The sequence below is a fragment of the Balaenoptera acutorostrata genome, chromosome 2 (genome assembly GCF_949987535.1).
Source record: "Balaenoptera acutorostrata chromosome 2, mBalAcu1.1, whole genome shotgun sequence".
NCBI lineage: Eukaryota > Metazoa > Chordata > Mammalia > Artiodactyla > Balaenopteridae > Balaenoptera > Balaenoptera acutorostrata.
The window spans coordinates 60,361,636-60,381,027 of NC_080065.1; the positions used below are offsets into that span (position 1 = coordinate 60,361,636).

General features: G+C 37.6%; 1 protein-coding gene across 1 annotated transcript in view; it reads left to right on the plus strand.

Annotated features, from left to right (window-relative positions):
• The first annotated feature begins 1,812 nt into the window (after nucleotides 1-1,812).
• Nucleotides 1,813-19,392, plus strand: part of TNPO1 (transportin 1) — a 92,782-nt gene continuing 75,202 nt past the window's right edge. Inside the window, exon 1 of the mRNA XM_057539776.1 lies at nucleotides 1,813-1,984. Within this exon, the coding sequence (XP_057395759.1) occupies nucleotides 1,970-1,984 (15 nt within the window). The 5' untranslated portion in view covers nucleotides 1,813-1,969. The remainder of the gene's footprint in view (nucleotides 1,985-19,392) is intronic.

The window sequence follows — 19,392 nt, forward strand, 5'->3', positions numbered from 1 at the left end:
TCCTATTTTGGGGGCCTCTTTTTGCTGTATGCTATTGTATTCAACTGCTATCGAATTACCATCAGAAAATGTTAAAATCATAATTACGAATATTTTAGTTAAATTTTTTTTCTTGCCATGTTCAATTTCCTAATGACAGAAATGGTCCTTTTTTTTTTTTTAACGTGTTTATTAGAGTATAACTGCTTTACAATGGTGTGTTGGTTTCTGCTTTATAACAAAGTGAATCATCTCCTCCCTCTTGCATCTCCCTCCCACCCTCCCTATCCCACCCTCCCTATCCCACCCCTTTAGGTGGTCACCAAGCACCAAGCTGATCTCCCTGTGCTATGCGGCTGCTTCCCACTAGCTATCTATTTTACATTTGGTAGTGTGTATACGTCCATGCCACTCCCTCACTTCGTCCCAGCTTACCCTTCCCCCTCCCCGGGTCCTCAAGTCCATTCTTTATGTATGCGTCTTTATTCCTGTCCTGCACCTAGGTTCTTCAGAACAGTTTTTTTTTTTTTTTTAGATTCCATATATATGTGTTAGCATACGGTATTTGTTTTTCTCTTTCTGACTTACTTCACTCTGTATGACAGACTCTAGGTCCATCCACCTCACTACAAATAACTCAATTTCGTTTCTTTTTATGGCTGAGCAATATTCCATTGTATATATGTGCCACATCTTCTTTATCCATTCATCTGTCGATGGACACTTAGGTTGCTTCCATGTCCTGGAGAAATGGTCCTTTTATACTCAAAATTTAAGTTAAATAAACTTGTTCTTTCGTAAAATGATTGTTGTTGCAAACGAAAATTATTAACAAATAAGATGTCTCAGTATAAAAACACTTCCTAGTATTGGTACTCTAATTTTATCTAGAATATGCCTGGAAGGCAACAATCACTACACATTTTCAAAACATAATATATACAGCACTTGCAAGTAGGATAGTCAAAACTGTTGGCCTTTTGACACATTGACCATGTGAGGAAGCATATCATCAGCGGCATCATCACCTTAGGAAATAATGATCTAGCTATGCAAATATAAAATATTCACATATAGTAAATTTATATAGAAGAATACCGTGAGGTAAGGGCACTGCTTTTTATCTATTCACTACCATTATTATAATTGAGTATATAAAAAGTCTACCTCTCCCATTTTGAATTATTTTCTGTTCGGAAAATAGAAGACATTTTAATTTCTCGTGATGGCCGGTTACGGAGAGGAGGACTTGTTATTTCTAAGAGCAAGAACCTAGTTTTATATGAATACACGCCTGGAGACGTAAAACCTAATTTTAGAAGGCATTTAATTTCACCTACAAAGCAGTTGATGTGTTAGATACAGCATACCTCAAAAGCTATCCTGCAATATTAGCGGAGGACCGTCCACCGAATCTATCCACTGAAGCCATTTCTACTTTTTACCAGCGGCGATGGAACTGTATTATTGTGGAATATGCGGCACGTTCGGTGTTTAATAGGCTCCCCGGGAAGGGCTGTCACTTTGGAGGTGGTCCTGAGGTATGGAAGTTGGGCTGGGGTAGGGTCGTCGTGCTCGGAGTCAGCCAAACGTACAGGCCATTTTGGTCGAGGCCTCACAGCGCAGAGCAGCGTCCGTGCGGGCTCCTCCAGTGAGCCAGAGGCTCGGGCCCGCGCGCCGGCCGCAGGGGGCGCGAGCGGAAGCCTGGCGGCGGGCCGAAGCCCGAGGTTGCAGCGCGGGCTTAGAAACCGCTGCCACGCGCCGCCGGGCGTAGACCCATAGGCCCCGCAGGCCCGGGCCGCGGTTTTCCCAGCCCCGCCGCCGTTGCCAAGGCGACAGCCGCCGAACGTTCCCGTGGCAGGCCCCGCCCACGCCCAATCAGACCGGCGCTCGCTGGAGCCCAGATTTTCTTTGTTCCGCAGCCATTTCAGGCCCCGGAGGGGAGGCAACGCCGTTTCGGCAGAGGGCCCGAGCGCCGGAGGCCTCTGGGATGGTGTGGGACCGGGTAGGTGGCGTGAGGGTGCGCGGCCCCGGACTGGAGGGCGGGAACGGAGGCAAGCTGTTCGGAAGCTGCCTGACGGGCCGCGGGGAGAGGCGCCGGACCCGCTGCCGCCTTCTCGGTGCCCGCCCGGCCGTTTGGAGCCCGGCGGCGGCGGCGGCGGCGCGGTTCTAAGCCCAACAGCTGCCCGCCCGGGCGTCCCTGGGGATCCGGGCAGGGGGCTGGCGGCGGCTCTTCAGGTGTCCGAGGTTAGGGCCTGAAGCCCGTTAGGGGCGGTGGGAAGAGGGTGTGTTCCTCGGGGAGCCTTTGCCCCCGACCATTAAACCGCGGCGTTTCAGGGCCCTGGGTACCGCAGTCGCTGCCCTGGGACACCTGCTTCCCGAGGGTTCTGGGCACTGTCGGGCGCTGCCCCGGATGCCCGGTCTTTGTCCCCGCCCGGCCCCCTCTGCCCGGGTGTCCCTGGTCCACACACACCATCGCCACCACACTCCGCTGGCTGATCGCTTTCTCCAGGCGGTTCTTTCCACTTGGGGACTCATGGTTTCACGACATGTGTACATAATTTTAATGTTTGTAACTGTCCGGGTTTTGCGTGGGTTTGTGTTTTTTGCGCTTTTGCCCTTTTGTACTTCTCTCACGCGAACGCGCCACAGGGAACTGCTGAGAAGCGGACCCACGCCACAATCAACCTGTTTTGGGCATGGCTTTCATCCTTCAAAAACAATCGCCTGTTATTTGTTTCCTGATTTTAAAAATCAACTGGATTTTGCAAGGATTGCTTACAGTTTAAGTCCGTTATCTTAGCAATCGCTAATCAGTTCGGTTCTTCAGCAGATAAAAATGTAGAAATTTAAAGTTGGAGACTATCCACAAATTGATTTTGACAGTTGTATTAAGAAGCTCAGTAACGATCCTGCGTTGAAGCTCATGACTTCAATGATGAGTGCATAAATGGTGCTTTTCATTTTTTTTTAATCTAAAGGAAAGATGTTTTTAAAATACAAATTGTATCGTGGAATAGGTATTTGAAACTGTAAGGTTGTAAAATGGCTGTCCTGACATGCTCATTATTAGGATAACAAATTACTTTTGGATTTTAAGTTTCTCTGTTTTATTAAATTTTCATATTAGAATGGTAAATAAGTTATGCCTAATGAAGCAGGGGAGGATTCCGTCTTTTGAAAACGATTCTGTTTTCACTCCCTCCTGCACCCCATTCTTCTTAGAGAATGACTCCGCCAAGTTGAAAACTTGCAACTGCAAAAGAGAAATATTAGCTTGAAGGTGCAGATTTCTTCTTTACTCCTCAGCATATGCAACGCATAAATGTGTAACAGTTTGGAGTATGGTTTTTACTTCACCTAATTTAATAGGAGCCTAATGAACTATTAGTGCTCCATTTTCTTTTTCCTAAAAGGGGCCCTCACCAGATTGGCCTTGATGTAGTTACATCTTCAGCCTAGATATTTAGGGAATTACTAAATTCCTCCCACTGAAATATCTATAAAAATATTTTAAAGTAATCGAGCTTATTATCATTATATATTGTGAGCAGGATAAGATTTTGGTAAAAATATGTATGATTCTGGTTGTAAATCTTTCCATTATCAACACTTGTTATTGTATTCATTGTTTTTATGACTAGTTTTTTTCTTTATATAATGTTAAAGCCATCTCATGAACTCTCTTCTTCTAAATACTGTAAATGAACTGCATTGAAATATAAATGTACTATGTTTAGAAGAATTGCAGTTAACCATGTTGGATTCTGCCGATACTGTTTTTAAGAAAAGGAATTTGGTTATAAAGGAAACCAAACCAAGTGACATACGTAATGAAATAAATTTATCAAATGTAAACTGCGGAGAACACAGTAAGTGGAAGTTATTTTTATTGCCCAGGGTGTACATTATGAATATTTTTTCCTGGAATTGATATTTGAATATGTATTGGTGCCAAAAAGACCTTGTTCGTAAAAAAAACAATTTGGTTTACCAGCAAAAGGGTGAGAAAGCTGAGAAAATCAAGGTGATTGATTAACTGATGAAGTTTTTAAAAACAGCGGAGAATAATGTCACCTTCAGAAAGGAGGATGAGAGACAGTTAAATTCCCCAGGTGTTGAAAATCTTTCTTAGTTGGTTCCATTCAGCCAGTGCTATGGTAGCTATCTGGTGAGTGTTGGCAGGTAAGGGATCTCCTGGGTTGCAGAGGGTGAGAACTTTACAGTGGAAGACAGATGTTTGCAAAAGTGGTAACTGTAGATTTACCACTACAATTACAACTACAAACTGTAATTGTAGTTACATGGATGGGTGTTAGTGTGGGAAAGAGTTTCTAGAAGCCACCCTTGCTTGCTCTAAGACCTCCTTACTAGAAGAATTCTTTGAAGTACTGTCAGTAGGTGTAATAAGTAAGAATGTTAAGAGTTCCAGAGTCTCAGTGGTTAAATGAGATATTGGAACAGGAAATAGGGGTGGAGATTTGTCTTAGAATTTTCTGGAGTAGATAGAACGTATACAGGAATGGTGGCTGCATCTTATTCCAGAATGGCACCTGATGGCAAAGCAAATATTTGAATTCAGAACTGATGGAAAGCTGAAAGAAATCTCATATCTGAAAGGCCACAAGGTTTGAATTGACATGTACCTTTTTAATGGTGAAAATTTTTAAACAAAGCAAGTCTTTTCAGTGTAGTATAGCAGAAGCAGGAACTCTGGAGCCAGACTACTTGGATTCAAGTCTTGGCACCTTCCATAATTAACTGTGTAACCTTGAACAAATTACTTCATCTCACTATGCCTCAGTTATCTCATCTTTTAAGGAATTAATCTTATGAGGATTAAATGAGTTAATACTAAGCTCTTAGAACTTGGTCTGGCATGTAGTAAACACTTCATACATAATAACTGCTATTATTATCATCATTGTCATGATCATTGATATTTTAGAAAACTATAGAAAACACCATAAAATAATAATCACTAATATCAGGACCATGAGGTAACTACTATAAACCCTTTGATACATTTCCTTCCAATATTTTTTCTCAGTTTATTTGATCTTTACACTGTTGAGACTTTAATATTAACAATTTTGCATTCTGCTGTTTTCACGTAGCACCATAAGCTTTCTCTTGCTATTAAATTATTTCATCAGCATCTTTTCAAATGACCACATAATGTTTTTGTGAATTTCTCATAAGTAAACGTTTTACTGTTGGACAGTTAGCAAGTTTCTTTTTGCAGTTGTAAGAAACACTACAGTGAATATTCTTATACATAAAACCGTTTCTGTGTTTTAGATTATTTCATTAAGATAGATTTCCCAAAGTGAAAGTGTTGGGTCAGAGTGTATGAACATCCAGAGCTCATGGTTCATATTGCCAAACTGCTTTTACTTAAGGGAATTTAATAATGGACTTAAGTTGAGGAGCACAGCATTTATTGCCCTTTTGCTTGAGTTGGGAGGGAAGAGAGAGTGAATTAACATTTTTTTCTGTATAATATACTAGGCATCATTTGCAGGCCTTTAACATACATTGTTACTTTTATGTACATTATGCTCATTATCCTAGCCCTATGTCGCTTTACACATGAGAGTTACTTCCATTTTACTGGATGGGAGAACTGAAGTATCGGTAGGTAAGTACTTTGCCCAAGGACTCAAGAGTGTTCAAGGCTGGATCTGAATCTAGATCTGCCTCATTACAAAACTCAAAACTTTGTAAAGTTTTATGTGATATACATATTCAGAATCTTATAATGAATATGTATACATTGAATGAATACAGAATCTTTAAAGGAATCTTATAATTCACTATAACAGTGAATCTGTTAACTGTAGATCGTAGATCACATTATTAAGATAGTGAAACTGAGCTGGAAGTAATGAATGAGTAAATTACAAAGTTAAAACAGGTAAGGCTTAACTATCCAAGTATATTTTAAAAAGGAAAAAAAAAACTCCTTACCTGGATGAGATGTAATATGTATGTATGTATGTAATGAATGTAATGAATATATAAAGCTGGTTTCTAAAATGATTGCAGCAAACATTTGTGGGTGAAACACTCTTTTAAAGACCTTAACACAAATAGAGGAGAAAAAAACAAATCCATCAAATTTGGGGTATAAGAGAAGTGACAAAGGCCCAATAAATAACTATATTGAAAAATATGTTTAGTGAAACCACTGGCAAAGTAAACTAAAATCTTAATTTACAAATAAATAAATAAATAATTGAGATGTTCCAGTTAAGGAGAAGACTACCAACAAGGTGTGTGAGATTAATTTTATACTGAAAACTAAAGCAAAAACAAAAATTTTGAGTCGCGTTTTATAGTTGACTTTGAAGCACTCTGAAGCCATTAGTGAAATAATTATCGGTGAGGTCTCTGAAACCTCAGGTGCCAAAGTAACCACCATAGATGAAAAGGTTGATCCCAGAAAGGCCAAGATTCCATTGCTTTTGTCTTTACTAGGGAAGGAATTAGGGGGGAGAAATACTTCAGCAGATTGTGAGTGTACAAAATAGATACAAATAAATGATTAGGAATAGGTGGTATCCATCAAAATTGTAAGTAAATGAATATAAAACATTGATCATTATGCTGCCATTAGAAATAATGTTTTTGAAAAATACTTAATGAAGTAAAAATATAGTTTATTTTATAGCATAGGAAAGTGATGAGAAACATGCCAAATTATGAAGGACTTGTTCCGTTTATTCATTCAGTAAGCATTTTCAGTGCTGACATTGTCCCTTGTCCTCAAGAGATTTAGATACTACTGTAGAGAGAGATATGTAAACAAAAAAGTGCAATGAAGTGTAGATAAAGCTCTTATGATATAAATCTGAAGAGACACCCAGTAAATATTTTCTGCTTTGTAGCCCAAACCAACTCAGCCATTGTAGTGCAAACGCAGCCATAGACAATATGGAAACTAATAGGTGTGGCCAGATTTGATTGGTGGGCTTTAAGTAGAGAATCTCTTAAAGTATATACTAGAAGGATTTCAGGAAGAGGTACCTACTGAGCCTTGTGTTGCCCTAGCATGAGCCATTGAAAGATTTGAAATGAGAAATTTGCAACGTTGATTTGTGTGATTCATTAAGAGCAGAGAAATAGAAAAATAGGTTATTTTTAGGTGCTATAAACTAAGAAGAGAATCCAATTTTTTAAGTGGGCAAATCCACAGAAGAGGAAGTACAGCTAGCCAATAATCATGAAATAATGCTCTACCCCACCAATGGGGAAATGCAAAGTAAAACTGAAATTTTTTTTTACCCATCATATTGGCAAAAGTGATAAAGTTTTACTAGTATGTATTGATAAGATTGTAGGGAAACTCAAACATTGAATAAATCAGTATAGCCATTTTAATTTTAAAGTAAAAACATTTTCGACCTAAGCAATTTCCATTTCTTAGAGAAACATAGGGGTATATCAGGAATAATGTATATTCAAGGATGTCTTTGTCAGTTGCCACAGAACCTCCAGACTTCCAGGTCACCTTTTTTTTTTTTTTTTAATTTATTTATTTTATTTATTTATTTTTGGTTGCATTGGGTCTTTGTTGCTGCGTGCGGGCTTTCTCAGCGGGGGCTACTCTTGTTGTGGTGTGCAGGCTTCTCATTGCGGTGGCTTCTCTTGTTGCAGAGCATGGGCTCTAGGTGTACAGGCTTCAGTAGTTGTGGCTCACGGGCTTTAGAGCGCAGGCTCAGTAGTTGAGGTACATGGGCTTAGTTGCTCTGCAGCATGTGGGATCTTCCCGGACCAGGGCTCGAACCCATGTCCCCTGCATTGGCAGGTGGATTCTTAACCACTGCGCCACCAGGGAAGCCCAGGTCACCTTTTATCTCCTGCATTCTAAATCATTAAAAGGTCTATATTTGTCTCCTTTTTTTGAAACCCCGTAACAACCCTTCATATTCTTCTACTGTGCCTGCTGGAATTTACAGTCCGTCATCCACAAAATCCAGTCTCAATCTAGCTACTGTTCTCCCTCCCTTCTCCCTAAAAATCCTGTTTTGGATTATGTCATCAGATTATGTGACTACTACCCTTCATGACTGCTATCAACTGCTAACTGTTCAGGTCATTCCTCCTCATTTCTCAATTATTTTAGCTCCAGGCTCATTGCCTCTCTATACCATCTCAGTCTTTATATTGAGATTAAAATGAGTGTACCTGATCTTTCCTCCAGTGTTCTTCCCATCTATTCTATCTTATCTCAGTCATTCACTCCCAAAGTGGTACCCTCTTGCATTGTCAATAACTACAGTCCCTCTGTGGTTACCATTTCATGTTTTCTACTCTTTGACCATACTTCCTTTTTTAGTAGTTCATTCCTTCTAGCTAGTATCTCAGCCCCAACCTTCTTTTTACCCCAATGGAATCACCAGTCCATTGATCCTATTACTGTGTCCCTGCCATTCACCCTCTTGATATTTTTACTTCCTTTCTTACTCAGTTTAAATTCCATGGTTAATCACTCCTTTGGATAGCTCCCTTGCTCTTTGCTTGTTTAGTAGAACCATACCCTGGTTAAAACCAACTCTCTGCTTTCTTTGTGCCTGCCCCTATATAACTTAGTATGGCTGGAAGAAAACACACAACCACACATGACCACATACCTCACATTACTTGTTAATGCTGCCTGTTGATTATACTGTATTTTCCTAGTCTGTTCACTTTCCTACTTTCCTCAATAACTGTTTCATATCTTCTTCAAACCTCCAATATAACTTTTCCCATCTTCATTTTCAGTTCATGACCTTGCTTCCTATTTTGTTAAGAAAATTGAAGCAATCAGAAAACTTCCACACACTCCCACCACCCCATGAACTACCATCATCTGTGTCAGTACATGCTATCTTCCTGCTTTTTATCTTAGGTGAACTGTTTTATGTTCTTCTGTATGCTTTTGTACTAGATCCATCCTTTCTCCTCTATCATCTGCTCAAGGAATTGCTTCAGCTTCTGTCCTTCCACATCAATTTTTTTCTTTACTGGATTATTTCTGTCAGCAAACAGACACTATTATTTCTGCCATCTTAAAAAAATTGATCCACTCTTCACCACCTGTTTCCCCATATTTTTGGTTTCCTTTTGCAGCATTATTCCCCGAAAGAGTTGTCTATATTTGCTATTGCCAAGGTTTCTCCTCCCATACTCTATTAAACCCACTCCGATCAGGCCAGTGAACTATTCCTGCTGAAACAGCTCCTTAGTTTCTCCAGTAACTTCCATGTTGCCAAATGCCATATGTCCTTGATTCTGTTCATCTTACGTGACCTATCAGCAACATTTGACAGAGCTATTTCTCTCATTCTTGAAACACTTTCTTCTTTGCTTTGCAGGATACCTTACACCCTTGGTTGTCTCCTACCTCAGTGCCTGCCTCCTTGTAATTCTCCTTTGCTTTTCTTCTCACAGACCTCTTAGTGTTGGAGAGCCCCAGAGCTCAATCCTTGTTTTTTGTTTTTCATAAATACTCAGTCCATTGGTAATCTCATTCAGTCTCATGGCTTTAAATACCATCTAAATGCTAACAATGCCCAAATTTAGATCTTTAGCCTCTCTCCCTAATTCCTTACATGTTCAACTGCCTATTCAACATCTCTACCTAAATGTCTAATAATAGGCCTCAAACTTAGCTTGTCCAAAACTTACCTCCTAAACTTCCTCCCCAGTACCTACTCTACCCATAGACTTCCCCATTTTGGTTTGTCAATGGCAACTCCATCCTCGCAGTACCTCAGGCTAAATATTGGAGTTGTTCTTGACTTTGCTTTTTCTTTGACACTTTAGATCCATTCCTTCAGGGCGACCAGTTTTTTTCTATATCATCAAAATATATCCAGAATCTTACCATGCTTCACCTTTTCCACTGCCACCACCCTGGTCCAAGCCACGACCATCGTATCTCTTTGGATTACTTAAATAGGTTATTACCTGGTCTCCCTATTCCACCCTACCCTCCTCCCAGTAGTCTTCCCTCAGTATAGTAGCCAGAGCAAACCTTTCACAAATTAAGATAGTCCCTGTCACTCCTCTATTCAAAGCGCTGCAATGGTTCCCCCTTTCACTCAGAAAATCTAGTCCTTACAGTAGACTACAAGGCTCTACATAGTCTGCCCAGCCCACTCCCCTTTCTCCTTACTTCCCTGACCTCATTTCCTACTACCACTTTCCCTCCTTGCTCACTGGCCTTACCTCCAGGTCTTTGCTCAGATCTCACATTCTCTAAACACTCTGTTTAATACTGCATCCTAACCCCCCATCCCCCTTACCCTGGATTCTTTTTTACTTTGCGCATAGCACACACCACCTCCTAACACACTATATCAGGGATCAGCAAGCTAGAGCTCCATTGCTCTGTGGCCTGTTTTTGTACAGCCTATGAGCTAAGAATGGTTTTTACATTTTTTTAAGGGTTGTAAAACAAAAACAAAGAACATACAACAGACGTATTCTTACTGTTTGGCCTGAACGTGGTCTGCAAAGTCCAGAATATTTACCGTCTGGGCCTTTGCAGGGAAGTTAGCACTAAATATTCTGTTTATTATCTTTCTTCTCTCACATGAATAAGCTCTAAGAGGGCAAAATCTTTGTTTTATTTATTGCTCTATTTGCAATAACTAGAACAGTGCCTAGAATATAGGTACTCAGTAAATATTTGTTGAATGAATGAATTGCTTGTAATGGTATAAAATTATAATGAAATAGAGCTATATATACAATGAGTAGGAAAGCTAAGGCATATTTTGGATGAGTTTTTATAGAACAGAAATAAAATTCTTTTTATTTCGACAGAAACATACGATTTAAATGAGCAAAAAACAGCTCTGTAAGGATACACATCAAATGCATATTAGAGTACCTTTGGGGAGGAGACCAGGATTAGGAGAGGTACTTGAATTTCATCTGTATTGTTTACTTTTTTTGTACGATGAGAAGCAGTAACATCAATTTTTCATTTAAAGATACTTTTAATGAAGAGAAAGGGGAAAAAAATAGGTACTGACTGAAGCAATGAGAAGAAATAGTAATGGGGTGGAGAGAGAGGGAAGAGAACATTGCCTTTCTTAAAGGTCGTATTTGGCCAGCAATCTGAATGAGAAGGAGTGAGCAATATGAATATTTGAAGAAAGAACAAGCAAAAGTGAGACTCTTAAGTAGGAAAAAGCATAACAACATCAGGGAACTGCAAGAAAACTAGTGTGGAACATAGTGGAAAAGGGGGGCAGAGTCTGCTAGTAGGGAGGACCCCACATTAGGAACAATTTTGTATGCTATGGTAAGAATATGAGGTTTTATTTTTAAGTGTGATGAGAAACCATTGGTTTTGATGGAGAGAAGACATGATTTAATTCCAATTCTAACTTGATCATTTTTACTGCTTTGTCTCAGTATGGGGCTGTAAGTGAACAAAAGAGCAGGCTGGGAAACCAAATGTAGTAGACCATGCTTTTGTAGAAAATGGTATCTGGACTGGGGTAGACAGTGGAGAAGGTGAGAAATGGTCAGATTCAGAGTATATTTTGAAGGTATATATTAAGGACATATTTTGACAGTACTGACTGATGGTTTAAATGTGGAATATAAGGGAAATCAAGGATGAGTCCTTGGTATTTTGGCCTGAACAACTGGATGAACAGTAATAACTGCATTTAGTGATAATAGGCAGCTGGAGGAGGAGCAGATTTGGGATGGGAAAGAGTTCTGTTTTAGTCAGCAAAGTTTGAGATACCCATTTAACAAACAAGTGGATATGTCTTATAAGGTGTTGGTTACTTGAGTCTGAAATTCAGAGAGCTATTCAGTGGCACAAACTGGATGAGATTATGTAGATAGGAGAAAGGTGCCTGGGATATTTAGGGTTGGGAGAGCCAGCAAAGGAGACCGACAAAGAGCAGCCAGTGAAGTAAAAGGAAAACCAAGGGAGATGTGATGCCACAGGCTAACAGGTGAAGGAATTGTTGCCCGTTTTCAGCACTGTGGAGAAATTAAGATGAGGCCAAGAAGAAATCATTGGGTTTGGCAACAAGGAAATCTCAGTCTCTGAGGAGTGGAGTGAAGAGGGGGACATGGTGACTGTACATAACTTTCAAGATGTTTCTGTGAATGGAAGGGAAATTGAGAAATTGAGCAGTAGTGGAGGGTAAATGGAGTCAAAGCTGGTTTTTAAAGATATTTTTAAATAATTTGAAACTTAGAGAAAAGTTGTGAGAATAATTGGGAGAACTCCCATATACCCCTTACCTGGATCCACCAATTTTTTAACGTTTTGCCACATTCTTCCCACCCACCCCACACACACGTAATTATTTTTTTGATCATCTGAGAGTAGGTTGCATACATCTTGCCCCTCTGCCCCTTAACCTGAGTCTGTATATCTTAAGAGCCAGGATATTCTGTTCTGAAAGCACATACAGTTATCAAATTCAGGAAATTTAGTTTTTTACAATCTGTATTAAAATTTTGTCACTTGTCCCAGTAACATCCTTTATAACATTTTTCCTCCAGTACAGGATCCAGTCTAGGGTTTTATACTGCTTTTAGTTGTCATCTTTTTAGACAAAGAGTTTTTTTTTTTTAATGGAACTTTGCCATTTTCTCCTCATAACAGCCCCATGAGATAGAAGTACTATTAATTATATCATTTTATAGATCATAGGTTAATTATTCTTTCCATGACTAATAAGTGGCAGAGCAAGAACTCAAAGTCAAGCCAAGGAACTCCAGGGTTTGTACTCTTAAGCTCTGTATAAGAGTGCCTCCCATGGAGTGCTTGGAAAAATCTGAAATTCCATGTTTGAAGTGGGCAGATAAGTCAAATAAATAGATCAGAGGCACTGATTCTTATATTAAAAGGATGATTTTAAACTTCTAGATCTGGATTATAACTCTTTGTAATGGTGGATCAGAGTGTAATATGTCACCTTGATGAGCATCAGGGCAGAAGGAAAGCACAAGGAAAGTGAAGATATTTAAACTTCATATGTAAATTTTACCAGACTTCAGTATAAATGATATGTTTTCAGAGTTATTGCTGCTGATTGTTTAGAAAGGTAAAATAAAGTACTTGGGTTAATTCTTTTGCAGTAAAGTTTAGTTGGCAGTATATATGGACATGGACTAAAGAGTCCTGATATATGTTTCAGCTCATAAAATGCTGCTTGTCAAACCTTATTAGAAAATATTAGGAGACTTAATTTAGGAAAAGAGCATTAAACAGTGAATCATTGAAACCACAGGTGCTCCAGAGTAGGAATTAGAATGCTCCATTGGATTTTTAGTTCAATAATGTTTTATACAGTTTTCTGTTACACAGTTTTGAGGGGATAATGGGTAAAGACTTCTGTTGGGTAGAAACCCAAGTTGTGATGAAAATTTTTGTACATAACATTTTCAGCTAAAGATTGTTCTTACTACTGAATGACTTTGGTAAGAAATGACCTAAACCTGGTGCAGTGCTGTGCCCTTTCACAGGAGCCCAAGTATTTGCTGAAAGAATCAAATGACATGAAGCTCTCACTCAGGTAATTTAGTAGTCCCAGAACTACACTTGAACAATTGAGTTGAATACAAGTTTCCCTGAAGACTTGGAGAATTTCAGTAGCAAGTATAAAGAAAAGAAGTAAGGCTGGCTTTTGTATGTAGAATATGACCAGACTCATTATTTACTAAATGTTTTGCATCTAGAAGCTGAAAAGGAGCATGGTCTTTAGTTGCTTTATAAATGAGGAAATGAACCAAATGAGTGTAAATGATTTGTACAGGATTGCCCAGGCAGTTCTTTGTGCAGAGAAGAACTGAGACAAGAGCCCCAGATCTCTGACACGCCTTTTTTCCTGATGTTATTTTGGCTCATCGTGGCACAGAAGACTTAAAGACCTGGGCAGTTTGTCTTAAAACTCCATGAAGTTACACTGCTGCTGGGAGTTGAAGTGTCTGTTTCGCCTCCCCACATGTCATCCTTCCCTTGGTCTGACACCACCCCACCGTAAGTCAAGGATGAAACGGTGGAGAAACTGTAAAGGTAGTAGGTTTTTCTGGAGTCTTGTTTTAGCACAGGTAGTAAGCTCAGAATCAAGAGAGTGGTATAGTTGTTTAAGATTTAATGTAGGAATTTGATGGGGAAGGTTAAGAGCCAGTAGAGAAATAAAAAGTTGAAGCATAAAAAGGAAAAGGCTCTAATAAAAAGCCTAGCTTTATTTTAACCTTACATCCCAGTGGGCTAGAGGCTTTTGTGTTGGTGTTGTTACTTGCTGATAAGGTGCACAGCAGGTATTATTATTTGTAAAACAGAATCTACACATTCACCAGTGAGATTCTAGTAGAGTTGTCCTGTCAGCAACCAGGACAAAATTGTGATTTCAGGTAAAATTATCATTTGGGAATTATTATTTATTGGGAAATACAAACTCCCGTACATCTCAAATGCTTTGGAATCAAGTTCATCAAAATACCTAGCCACATACTGAATTGTTGAATTGAATAACATAAAAAAATCTTAGGAATTTCCTAGTTCATCTCTCTCCTTCCAGGCTTTTATTGTATTTGTAGTTTCCAGTTATAAAATCCAGCTTATTACAAGTGCTGAATAAATGTTTGCTTATTGATTTAATTTCTGGAGTTTCTTTCTTCTAGAATATGCATATTACTCCTGTAAGAGTATATAATGAAGAGTTAAATGAAGACTATATATTTTATTAACTGTAAATAATATGGATTAGTGGCCTATGACATTTTTTCTAAAATTGAAATATTATATGACTTAAGACAAAGATTTTGCTTTCTATGTCCCCAACCCTACCCCAGGAAAATGATTTAGGAAAAATTTGTTTTATAATAAATGAATTTATTTTTCTAAGAATCAGTTTAGTGTAATAGAAATAGTGTATACTTTTAAGGCAGTTCATTAGACTCCTATGTCTACCAGTTATAAGTGTATGACCATGGATGGTATCCATCTCATAGACTAAATAAACACACAGAGCTATACCATTAGTGTCAAGTAATAATTTGTAAGCATTATTTTCCCACCCTATCTTAGTTATTACATTAGCTTCCTTAGGCAGAAAAATATATTAAGAAGAATCTGTGGACGATTCTAAGATAATTTTTTTATCTTAAATGAAACAGTTTTCATTTATTTTCTAAAGATCTTAATTTTATTTCTTTCTGTTTTTTTTTTATTGGAGTATAGTTGACTTACAATGTTGTTAGTTTCTGCTGTACAGCAAAGTGATTCAGTTATACATATACATATATCCCTTTTTCTTTAGATTCTTTTCCCATACAGGTCATTACAGAGTATTGAGTAGAGTTCCCTGTGCTATTCAGTAGGTTCTTATTAGTTATACACTTTATATATAGTAGTGTATATATGTCAGTCTCAATCTCCCAATTTATCCCTACCCCCTCCCTATCCCCCTTGGTAACCCTAAGTTTGTTTTCTACATCTGTGACTCAATTTCTGTTTTGTAAATAGGTTCATTTGTACCATTTTTTAAGATTCCACATGTAAACTGTCTGACTGACTTCTAAAGATCTTAATTTTAAATTACTTAAATGATTTATGATTTATTTTCTTAAAGAGTGAAATAGTATATGACACAAATAACTAACAAAATGAAAAGTACTAGAACTCCAGCCTTTTTCAGTTCAGTATATGCTAAATGACAAATTTAAATTATTTGTGGTATATGCTCATTTATTTATTTCTGTAGTCAAAATTTTCTTATTCATTAGTAATTTTTGCTTAAAATATTTATAGTTATAATTATTGAGAAAATCAATAGAACTTACTAGTACAGAAGTCTCAAGAACTGTTGTAGAAGAATTGTAGATCCTCTTTTCTAAGGTAAAATTCATTTAAATTTGCTTTTGGCTTTTACATTTTTGTGGGATTTTTTTCCTTCTAGTGCAGTGTATGGTTTAATTGAACTATTTATTGATTTTTTTCTTAAATGATATTTCCAGAATTATGTATCAGTGTTTTGAAAAATTAGGAAGTTGATGAGAGATGCTTGAAATTTTTTTTATATTAAAGAATTTTGGTATTCTTGTTGTAAATTTTGTAGTAGGCTTACTGTTTCTGTGTATCTTTACATTTAAATGTCTTAACATTAATTTGTTACTATAGCACTGTTAAAAAATATCTCCATACGTATAAGATATTAAAACCATAATAAAAAACTAATCACAAGTATGGAATCTGTAAATAATTCCCATTATCTAAGCAAAAGTAAAACTTCTGTGCTCTAATTCTCAGGACAGCCTTTCTCTGAGACTACGTCTCTGGGATCATGAAACAATTTTTTAATCTTAAATAAACAGTTTTCATTTACTGTTTTCTAGTATAAGGTTTGGTACAGTTCTTTTGCTTTCCAAAGGTTGAATGCGTTTTTCCCCAGTACTACGAAGATACTCTTATTTTCAATGTTATCTTCATGTCATTGTGTCTACTCATTTTAATGGCATGATCTGGGAAAAAGTTGCTGCAAGTGCATCACTTTTCTGTAACTAAAACTTAACCCTTTAAGTACCATAACCTTTAAGCATTTTCACAAAAAGCGTTCTAAACTATATTTCACACCTTCTTAAAAAGCAGGAAAGGTATAATTTAAACTTTTTAACAATTCTGTCATTATTATCAGTAGCAAGCATCATACCATAATATAGTTACGTTCTCCGGGGTCTTTTCTCCTGCCCTATTTATGACTTAAAGCAATTATACTGTTGGAGATTTTTATTATTTATGTTCATTATGAAGGTAATATAACCACAATATTGAAAATTTTTTAAAGAGAAAAGAAAAAAGGACTCATAATCTTAACATACTAATACACTGCGAGCTTGTCATTGTTTCCCTCCGGTTTTTTTCATGTAATAATTGTCTTTTTTTATACACGTTTTTTACATACTTGTTATTGTTCTCTTTTTTTTTTTTTTTTTTTGGCCACACTTGGGCCCTCAGCAGTGAAAGCATGGAGTCCTAACCACTGGACCGCCAAGGAATTCCCTGTAATTGTTCTCTACATACAACTTTTTATCATTTTTTCACTTTCTGATCATAAACATTTTCCATGTCATTACAGAAATTAACTATCTTTTTTCAGTTGAATGTTGTGTTAGTTACCCATATATTTATTGTTGTATTAGAAATACTCCTGGGTTAAAATCTTTGAGAATAATGCTTTCTTTTCTGTAATTAAGATTCTTAAGATGCAGTCTCAGAAATATAATCATGAGGACAAAGGGTATAAAAATGGATAATAGCTCTTGATATAGATTGCTGAGTTGATTTCCAGTAGGTTGTATTAGTTTACACTACCACCAGTAATTTGTTAGAGTTGATTCATCATGTCTTCAGCAGCATAGGATATTGTTATAAAATTATCTTTGCTAATTAGTCTAAAAACATTACTTCATTATTACATTTATTGATTACTAGTAAGGTTCAGCATTTTCCCATGTTTGTTTACTGTTGTATTTCCTCTTGTGAATTTTTCCTTCATGTGTTATCTATTGGTTCTGAATTAGTGTTCCAGATAAGTAAAGTTATTAATGTACAGTTGTCCCTCAGTATCTGCAGGGGATTGGTTCCAGGACCCCCACCCGTACCAAAATGCACAACGCTCAAATCTCTTATATAAAATGGTGTAGAACAGTCAGCCTTCCACATCTGGCATGTGGAACCTGTGGATAGAAAGGGCCGACCGTATTACTGTTTTGTTGGATCGCCTAAGTTTGTATTGCTGAAATATACTAGGAGCTCCCTTTTATAATTGTTCAAATAAAGCATGTGTTTATCCACCATATTTGTAAACAGTGGTGCCTCCTGGAAATCATGATAAGAGATGTTTTAGGTCTTTTGAGATGTGGACTGAGTCTTGGGAAGCAAGTATTACCTGAAATCTGGCATCACAGTGAGGGTAAGTTACTACTGTCCCTACATATCCCACTAGTATAAATGTTAATAAAATGAATTTGAGGCATTTTTTTTTTCCCTTGATGGCAGCAGAGGCAGTGATGGCCAGTGCTCAGAACCAAAGTAATATAATTTGGAAAAGGCAAGAGAAGGGAGAGGAGGAATAGAAGTAGATGGGTAAGGAATTCTGTTGTCTGTAAAGAGGGTGCACACCTGAACTGGCAGCTGGTTTTGTTCTTGGCTTTCTCTATTCTTCCTATTCAGTTTGCTCTTTGCCCATCTGGGTATATTCATTATACTCAGTACCTCTCAGAGACTTCCATGCCAGCTTTCAGATTTACTCTGGTGTTCCGTCTGAGGAAATTGATTTACATGATAGTCATCAGCCTTCATCAGTTCCCAGCCCTACAGTTCTGAGAGAACTCCCCTAAAAAGTTCAGTTCCTTCTACTTAAAGCAAATACATTTTGGGAATAGTTTATTTTTGTATATATATATATATAAAATTATGTGATTATATATTTAAATAGTTATTTACTATTTCTATTCTGATTAAGTGCTTCTGGTTCCAAGGAAGAAAACTTAATTCAGATTGTCTTAAGAGAAAGGGAGAGATTTATTACTTTTTTAAAGTCATTTGTGGAAATAGAAAGCCATCTGGAAGCAAGGCAGCTCCCAGAAGCAGATCCTGTCACTCTGGTGGACCATGTAATCTTGCTCAATGCTTCCTTGCTTCCTCTCTGTGCTGGTCCATTCTCCTCTGCTTTTGCTTACAATTCCCGCCTCTTTATAATTTTGTCATGTGTGTGGAATCGAATGATGGCCACTTGCCTACCACATTGTGACCTTTTAGCTTCTGCTTTGAGAACTGGTAAATGCTTAAATGATCCTAGTACTTCCTGTTTATATTCTGAGAAAGGAAATTCAATTGACTTAGCTTATCTGTTTGTGCTGGGATTCATCATGTGGAGAGTTGGGTGCCCAATCCTGGTTTAATTAATTGCATTTAGGAAATGCAATCACAAAGTATCAACCTTGCCATTAGAACCATTGGTTAGACATGGGCTGTAGGCTACTCAGTTTCCTTTAGAAAGAGCCTTTGGTTTTACTGTAATTATCAGAAAATCAGTGCACTATGCAAAAACAAAGAGAGAAAAGAACCTTATAATATAGAACTGGATGTTGTTACTATGTTTTTAAAAATAGAAATCAAATTATTTTTCTTAATTAATTTGTAATGTTGGTTTCTGGGTCTTGATTTCTCCATTTTTAAAAAAACAAGATAGGGATGTTGTCTAATGCTGTTTTCATTTTGGAGATAAGATGTTGGGATCGCTATTTTCTAATTACAGTTAGTTTAAATTGATAAATTCCAATTCATGGGATGAGGGGGATGGATGGTGATAACCACATGATATTTAATTGGCTGATAGATAACTCAGTGTCTCTGTTTATAAGATAACAATAAGC